Source organism: Phoenix dactylifera, chromosome 9, assembly GCF_051530095.1.
Source record: "Phoenix dactylifera cultivar Ajwa chromosome 9, Ajwa_hap1_PhDact_Kaust_v1.1, whole genome shotgun sequence".
NCBI lineage: Eukaryota > Viridiplantae > Streptophyta > Magnoliopsida > Arecales > Arecaceae > Phoenix > Phoenix dactylifera.
The window spans coordinates 3,212,198-3,220,916 of record NC_143198.1 but is presented as its reverse complement, the minus strand read 5'-3'; the positions used below and the strand labels follow the sequence as shown (position 1 = coordinate 3,220,916).

The following is an 8,719-nucleotide window of genomic DNA, read 5'->3' as shown; positions in this document are numbered from 1 at the left end:
TATGCTGGATGCTCCCCGAGTAATCCTTTATCAGAAAAAAGTTGTCATGAAATTCAAAGTAAACGTGATTGTCAGGAGCAAACTTATGAACAGAAAGAAGGTTCTTTTTAATTTGAGGGACAACAAGAACTTGATCTAATATGAAAGAATGAGAGGGAGTAGATAGTTTAGCGGTACCAAAGTGAGAAATGTTCAAACCTGTGTCATCGCCAACTTGAATTTGATTAGATCCATTGTACTCATTGCTGCGAATATTGAGGTTATTAAGATTGGAAGTTAGATGATGAGTAGCTCCAGTGTCGGGATGCCAATCATTCTTAGAGTTTTGCTGATTGGAAGCGACCATAGCTTGTGGATTCTTTCATTGAGGTGATATCAAAATGATGGAAGCACTTGTGGATTGTGTGTCCAGGCTTTTGACATAATTGGCACCAAAGTGAGGAGTTATTGTTACCATAGGAATTGCGGTTTGAGATGGAATTGTTTCCTCGACCATTACCCTTGTCAGTATTATATTACTCACGCCGCTGTCCTCAATAATTATTGGAATTGCCGTAGCCTCAGCTCAAGGTGTTGTTTTGTTGCCTTGTTGCAATGTTGGCATAACCTCCGGGTAAGGATAGGGGCTGGTTGTTGTGGATGATGCAAGCCTCACTAGTAAGGAGTAGGGAGTATACCTCTTCCAGTTGTATCGAGTCCCGGCGGGAGTTGATCATTGCAACCATAGAGTCGTACTCGGGGCCAAGACCCGCAAGTATGTAGGTTATGATGTTATCACACATCATCGGTTGACCAGCTATGGCAAGTTCGTCGGTGAGTCTCTTGATATGCATGAAATAATCAATGCTCGACATATTACCTTTCAGTGTTGTTGCAAGTTAAGACCGCACTTGGACGGCTTTGGCTCTGAATTGAGTAGCAAAGGCAATTTCAAGGGCGTACCAAACATCTCTAGAAGTTGTACAATGGACAACTTGAGCGAGCACTTCATCGGTGAGTGAGGAGTTGATTGCACTAAGAATGAGATTGTCTTGTCTATCCCATACAGCATAATCGCGATTTGGAGAGGTAGAGCCGTCAGGTGCAGTGAGCTCGGCAGGAGATTTTTTTGCAGTGCCATCAATGTACCCGAATACTTGTTGTCCTTTGAGGTATAGCAGCATCTGTGCTCTCCATGTAGGATAGTTGTTGAGGGTGAGTTTGGAGATATTGGGAGTGGAATTGGGATTGAAATTGGGAAAAGAGGATGTTGTGTTATTGGAGGTAGAACATTGAGGAGAAGACATATTGTGCGAGTTTGTCTTAGGGCTCTGATACCAAAAAGAAATTCAAGATGAGAGTTGAGAGAAAGAACTTTTCATTTTCACCCTTTTTTACATTCATCATGTTTACATATTTATACAAGTATAGCATATTCAAAATTTAAATTTGAATGAATTTGAAATTCAAATTTTTAGCTGTTATGATAGCTAAGAATTTCTCTTTTGGTGAGTCTAAATTTGGCAGCTGTTATAACAGCTAAGAATTCCTCGTCTAGTAAGTCTAAATTTTAATGAATTTGAAATTTAAATTTAAATGAATTTGAAATTCAAATTTGTAGCTGTTATGGCAGCTATGAATTTCTAGGATTGGGCTTCTCTTTCACTTGTGCAGAAGACTCGGACTCTTTTGGTGAGTCCGTTCCAACACTCACCAATGATTAGATGTCTTGGAGCAAAGGGTGGATGCAACCATTACCCCTTGGTCCCCCTCCGGATTCAGCTGATGATCGTGGCCGAGAGTCCCCCTCTAGGACAATGAAACTAGCCGGTAAAACACACCGGGCATAACGGAGGTCTACCCAAGCGGCCCTCAGCTCCGCATTCAAAACTGAAATGTCGATGAGTTGACTGCCATGTATTCTTATTATTAGATATATATGATCTGGCCATTTTATTAAAAAAAATAATCAGACGATAAATTGGTTGGGAGAAGACGCAATGATCGGAGATTTTCTTTTCAAAAGGGCCGATCTGGTTTTTGTTTTTGTTTTTTATTTTGTCTGGATCCAGAGCTCTGATGGTTACGGTAAAAAAGTAAAAGCCGGATCCTAATGGCCGGGTTTCAATGGTTGGGAGGGTCACATCGGCTTGAAAACGAAAGGATAAGGGAAGAGACGGAGGCAGTCCAGTGGCGGAGATCAAAGGAAATGGAGACGGCCACCTTCTACTGCTGTGCGGTGCTCTTCTTGGCCCTCCTCTTTACTTCCAAAAGCTTCTTCCAATCTAAGAACTCCCGTCTCCGATGTCCACCCACCGGCCCCCTCGCCCTCCCTGTCGTCGGCCACCTCCACCTCCTCCGCCAGCCCATCCACCGCACCCTCTCCGCCATCTCCGCCCGCCACGGCCCTCTCCTCCTCCTCCGCTTCGGCTCCCGCCCCGTACTCCTCGTCTCCTCCCCCTCCGCCGCCGAGGACTGCTTCACCGTCAATGACATCACCTTCGCCAACCGCCCCCCGCTCCTCGTTCTCAAGTACTTCGGCTACGACGGCACCACCCTCGGCTCCTCCAACTATGGCCCCCACTGGCGCAACCTCCGCCGCATCGCCACCCTCGAGATCTTCTCCCCCGCCCGTGTTGCCTCCTTCTCTACCTCCCGTGCTGCTGAGGTCCGTTCGCTCCTCAGCCACCTCTTCGGCACCGGAGATAAAGCCGAGTTCCGGAAGGTGGAGATGAAGTCGAGGTTCTCCGAGCTGACGTTTAATGTGACCATGCAGATGATAGCCGGGAGGAGGTACTACGGGGCGGAGGCGACGACGGAGGTGGCAGAGGAGGGCCGGCGCTTCCGTCGAGTTATAGCGGAGATATTTTTGTTGAGCGGGTCATCGACTTTGGAGGACTTCTTGCCATGGGCGAGGTGGGCAGGGTGGAACAGTGCCGAGAAAAGGATCGCGAGGCTAGCGAGGGAGATGGACGAGTTGTTCCAAGAGATGGTGGAGGAGCGAAGAAAGAAGAGGGGAAAAGAAGAGGGAAAGAAAACTATTATCGATGTTATGTTGGAGATGCAGGAGGCCGAGCCTGGTTACTACACCGACGAGATCATCAAAGGAATGATTCTGGTACGTTTATAGTACCTTCTTTGATTCGATCTAATTCTATCACCAAGCATCATCATAAACTCCATTCAAACTATTCTCTACAGTGGAAGTTTTTCCGAGTGAGGGACACGGGGGAAAAAGGTTTAAATGAATAGAATAGAATTCTTTCTTTATTTTTCTTCCTCTCCACCGATTCTGGCAAGAAAGGTGCATTGGGAAGGTGACATTCATTAAAACTCAAAATAAAATAAGTTGGCCGGGTACTTCTCCGTCCTCCATAAAACAGCAACCACTAAATAAATTAATATATAATCCATCCATAAATGTACGACAAATATTAGGGAGATTAGGAAGACTGTTATCTCCTATTTGAACAACAATAAAATAAAATAGGAAGCTCATCCATATCCTTTCACCAAATTGGACGCCCTTATTTTGAATGCAGAACCAAGATTAATATCCTATAATAATAAAAATTGGTGTTAGGTTAGTGTGTGCTATATTCGGATGGGATCCATTGGGATCAAACACAACATCTTCTTCAAATTACTTTGCAGGAAAAAAACGAAAAAACAGCACCTTGGTGGGCTTCATCTAGTGATATTATTTATCTTGTTTTCGTGCATCTAACAATGGCTGTCATTTTGTTTCAGAACCTAATAGCAGCCGGAACGGACACTTCTGCTGGAACCATGGAGTGGGCATTGGCTTTGCTTCTCAATCATCCAGAGGCATTAAAGAAGGCCAAAGTCGAGATAGACACGCAAGTGGGTCACGCCCGCTTGGTCACCGACCATGACCTTCCCAATCTCCACTACCTCCAGAATGTCATCAAAGAAACCCTTCGTCTATTCCCAGCAGGCCCTCTCCTCCCGCCGCACGAGTCGTCCGAGCAGTGTGTCGTACAGGGATATAGGGTTCCACGCGGCACGATGTTATTGGTTAATGCTTATGCCATACAAAGGGACCCACAGCTATGGACGAATCCCTTGGAGTTTAGGCCAGAGAGGTTTGATGAAGGAGACGCAGAGGGATACAAGAACATCCCCTTCGGGTCTGGAAGGAGGAGGTGCCCGGGGGAGGGCTTGGCCATGAGAACTATGGGGTTAGCCTTGGGGTCTCTGATTCAGTGTTTTGAGTGGAAGAGAACGAGGGAGGAGGAGGTGGACATGACTGAAGGCTTGGGGCTCACTATGCCCAAGGCTGAACCCTTGGAGGCCTTGTACAAGCCATGTGGAAATATGACCGACCTTCTTTCTCAAATATGACTATGCTCAAATTTATGTCCCTATAATAACTGCTTTTATGATGTATTCGTACTTTAAATTTATGTGAAATATATGCATAAGCTGCAAACCAGTGAAGCATGGAAGGATGAAATCTAATTGAGTGCAATGGTTTTCTTTGGCTAATTTATTGTCTTTGTTGTGGTTCAAATTGGGGCATGCGGAGGAGTCGGAGGAGCTGCCGGTTGAGACGGAGAAAGGACATATACAATCCCTTTACAAAAGGGTATTATGGCTGTGAAGACCCGAATTGGGCCCATCCAAGGGCCCAACGAACTGAAGTCGGCAAGGAGTGCCGACTTCAGTTGAATCATCGTGGTCTCCCCACGATGACCACGCCGGCCGAACGGCCAGCGGGATCTCCGCACACCACCCCCCTCTTCCCTCTTCCCCTCTTCCCTCTCCCTCTCTATCTCTCTCTCTCTCCCTTTCTCTTTTCTCTGAGAGCCCATCCCTTCCCCTTCTTTTCCCCTCTTTTGAGAAGATCGCCGGAGCCCGTCGTTGCCGGAGCCGCCATCGCCGCCGGGGAAACCACTCGTCGACGACCGGAGGTGAGCAAGACAGCATGGATCTATTTTTTTTGTGGATTTAAGGGAGAGAAATGATGGGGGATCAGTCGGTTTCACTTCCCCTGTTTCGGGGGAAGTTTTTGATGAATTTCGGCCGGCCGACAGAGGCCGGCCGAAACGAGTTCGGCCGGAGGTGGGTGAACGGGGGCCGGGCTTCCAGCCCCGGTCTCCCTCTCTTTCCTCCCTTTCTTCCTCTCCTTCTTCTCTTCTTTTTCCTCCGCTCGGCTTGTGACAGTGGGATGGCCGACGGCGGCGGGCCGAGCGCCGCCGCCGAGGGCCACGGTCGGCCGCCGAGGGCCGACCGGAGCCACTAGCCACCCCCCCTTCTTCCTTTCCCTCTTCTTCTTCTTCTTCTTCTTCTTCTCTTCCTTCTTTCTTCTTCTCTTCTTCTTCTTCTTCTTCTTCTTCTTTATTCGGCCTGGGTGTTTTTCCTCACTTTGAAATCCGTGCTTTATTTGGGAACCAGATCTTGAACCGGGTTTATATTGTGAACCGGTTCCACCTATTTCATGAATGGGTTTTGTTATGGTCTGATCAGACCTGGTTTGGGTTGGGCTAGAGAACTGTTTTTGGGCTGAGTTGGGCCTGATTGGATCTGTGGGCTGGGTTGGTTTGGGCCCGAGATCTGATCTGGACCTGTAATCTGGTTTGGTTCAGTTGGGCCTAATCTGTGTTGGGCCACAATTGGTTTTGGGTTAAAGGATTCTGATTTTTGGGATTTAGTCTATTTATTCTTGGATCTTTGAACTTAGGAATTTAAGAGATTGGAATTAGTTTAAATTATGTTTCTAAATTAATTAAATAATTAATATTTATGTTTAATCAGGGGTTCGTGATATCTGTGACAGGGATTTTTAAGCGAACCCAGGTAGGTGACTTATTGTTTTAAAGTAGAATTTTAACATGTATCTTGCATATGTTGATTTATTGATTTATTATTGGCATTATTGTTAGATTTAGAATTAAATATTTAATTTCATAAATTGTTATGTGCTTTACTGTTGGGAGTATGATTATGACTTTGATATAGAAAGTTGATTTATTGATTTTTAAAATCTGCGTGACTATAGTCTAGGCCCCGCCAATGGGATGATACGTTGGCCCTGTCGACTTGTACTGAGGAACTAGTTCCGACACCGCGACCACCGGTGATAGAATAGTGGCGGCACAGGGGTGCATTTTGCTCTTCAGAGCGGCTCAGTGGAGCGTGAGTTTGGCACCAGGGGGTGCGGCACAGTGGTGCGTTGGCTCAGTGGAGCGGCTCTTCAGAGAGTTGTATTGGCACTTCGGTGTAACCATGCCACTGGGTGATGTGGCTGTAGTCATGCGGTTGAGTTATTTTGAGTCTCGGATTGGGTTTACAGATTATTGTGTGGATTTTTGGATTTATGTGTTTAGCTGCTTTTATATGCATTATGACATGTTATATGATGACTTTATTGCATGATGTCGCCTACTGAGCTGTTAGCTCACTCCTACCATTTATATTTTTGCAGGTGATGATATATGATTATGGGGATTACGGGATAGAGTGATCATGATGTAATTAGCTAGTAGATATGAACTTTCTTTTGACTTATGTATATATGGACATTTGAATTGAAAGTTGGAATTTATCTTTGTTTAGCTATTGATGTGGAATCTGATCAATCTGCCTTGCGTGCCTGCGGGGTCCGCCCTGCAGGTGCGCGGCGTCTGCTCGCGCCCCGGGCCTTTGGGTTCGGGGCGTGACAGATTTATTGGTATCAGAGCTTAAGGTTAAGGTATCCTAGGGTTTAGGTTCAGGTAAGTGTGAGTGGGGAATTATGATAGAAAAACTATCAAAGCCTTGGTTTATAGTCACTTGAGATTGTAACATGAATGATATTATAACCTACGGCTTAAGACCACTAGGGACTGTAGGCTTAATGGCATTAGAGTTTGACGTTTAAGATCATTAGGGATTGTGACATAAATATATCATAGCTTAAGGTTATGATCAATTGGGACATGACAATTATATTTGGTGCTTAAGGTGTAAGATCACTGAGCATTGTGATAAAATGTATGCATCGGGTTTGGTTTTCGATGAGTGTGGAAGGAAAGTATAAATTATCTTTGATCATGATAAGAGAGGTTTGACCTAAGATAAGTGTAGGAAAATTAACAATGGCATACCGGTTATACCATGTTCAGATATTATTTAAACGACTTGGAAGTTCAAACTTGATATGGGTTGTGATATGATCGTACTTTTGGTTTTGCTACTAATTATCAGAGTGTGATTTATACATACATCTTCCGTATCATTGGAGTGGGCTAAGAAAGATTTTTCGTAGTATTAGTGCAGAATGTTTTCGAGGTTAAATCTGTATGGGGATTATATTTGGATTTGACATGTTTGAATATTATAAATCGGCATATTTCTATTAGTGGATTAAATTCTTAAGGCCATATAGTATGCAAATTGGTGGAGTATTCTAATTATTTGAATTTGTATATTTGGGTTGGGCTACTAAATTTTTCTTATAATTGTTGGAGACCATTGGATGTGTTAACTTGAACTCAAGTCAAGGTTTATGACCTAACTAGAAATCTTTGTCATTGTAAAATACAAAATTGAGTAGAAATTTCGATTTTGAGATGCTTATGTGAGTTATCATGGGTAGCATTAATCATAGACATTAAGGATTTTGGTAAAGAAGGATTTGGAAGTTGATAGAGTTAATTCCTACTCATAGTGATATTGGCTCAACAGTTCTAACCCATTGAGTTTGAGGTAAATTCTGTTGGAAGGAAAATCAATGTAGATTTTCTAATTAAATTGCAAAGAGAATACAAGAATTACCCCCTTTAAATTAAACCTAGATATTTTGGATTCTAAAAAGGTTGTGGAGATCACATAGTGACTTTAAACTTGACTAAAGGATCGGGGGTTAGTTATGGTATGTACACTCTATATAAATTGAGGACAAAAAGATCTAGAGGTTTTGCTCTAGTTCTACTTGGAAATTTGAAATTTGGAGTTTCTTAGTTTCAATGCAAAATGATACTTTAGTCAGAAATCATTTTGTGACTTTAGAGAATTAAATGAATTAAATCAGGGAGTGCAGCGGAAGTGTGGTGGTTTGACTTATTTTGAAACTGGTTAAGATCATTAATATTTGATCTAAAAGGCATTTATTTGCTTTTGTTGTTGATAAATTTGAGTTAATTTATCATGATTTTGAAATGCTAAAATTAGAATGCAACCTAATTATGGTCGTAACCGAAGTGTGAATGAGCTATTCTGAGAGTTTTCTTTGGTAGAGCAATTTGTATTTCAAGTTATGATTAATTAGATTTTGACTAAATTAAGCGAAGGAATATTAATCATGAGATATTATCGTGCAATATAATTATTTTGGAAGTTTAACTTGATATCAGGCACTGTGGATATTGCTTCTAGTTGAAGTTAATTATTTTGGTGGCAAATTAAGATTCATCTATAAAAAGATGTTTAAAGCTTGGACTAGAAAATATTTATTGAAATCTGTATGTGGATCATGCATGGAACTCGTATATAGAAGGAAAATATACTTGGGGATGAGACTTAAGAATTTTTATTTGGCTCTACTTGAGACTTGAAACAATTAAGATTGATATTTTGATGGGAAGTCAATTAGTAAATCTTGAGAATATTGGTGGATTAAAATGTTTTTGGGTTAGTCGAAAATAGGACTTGTTTGATTTGGAAAAAGTTCTTGATGTTTTTCCTTGTTAAAAAAAAAAAAAGATCGTTGGAAAGTATAGTTCTTTGGATTTTGATC

General features: G+C 42.7%; 1 protein-coding gene across 1 annotated transcript; it reads left to right on the top strand.

Annotated features, from left to right (window-relative positions):
- The first annotated feature begins 1,990 nt into the window (after positions 1-1,990).
- LOC103723690 (cytochrome P450 81Q32-like) lies at positions 1,991-4,488 on the top strand. Its single transcript, XM_017846774.5, has 2 exons — positions 1,991-3,097; positions 3,730-4,488. Exons 1-2 carry the CDS (start codon positions 2,093-2,095, stop codon positions 4,342-4,344), a joined length of 1,620 nt encoding a protein of 539 aa, XP_017702263.5. The 5' UTR covers positions 1,991-2,092; the 3' UTR covers positions 4,345-4,488.
- The last annotated feature ends 4,231 nt before the right edge of the window (positions 4,489-8,719 follow it).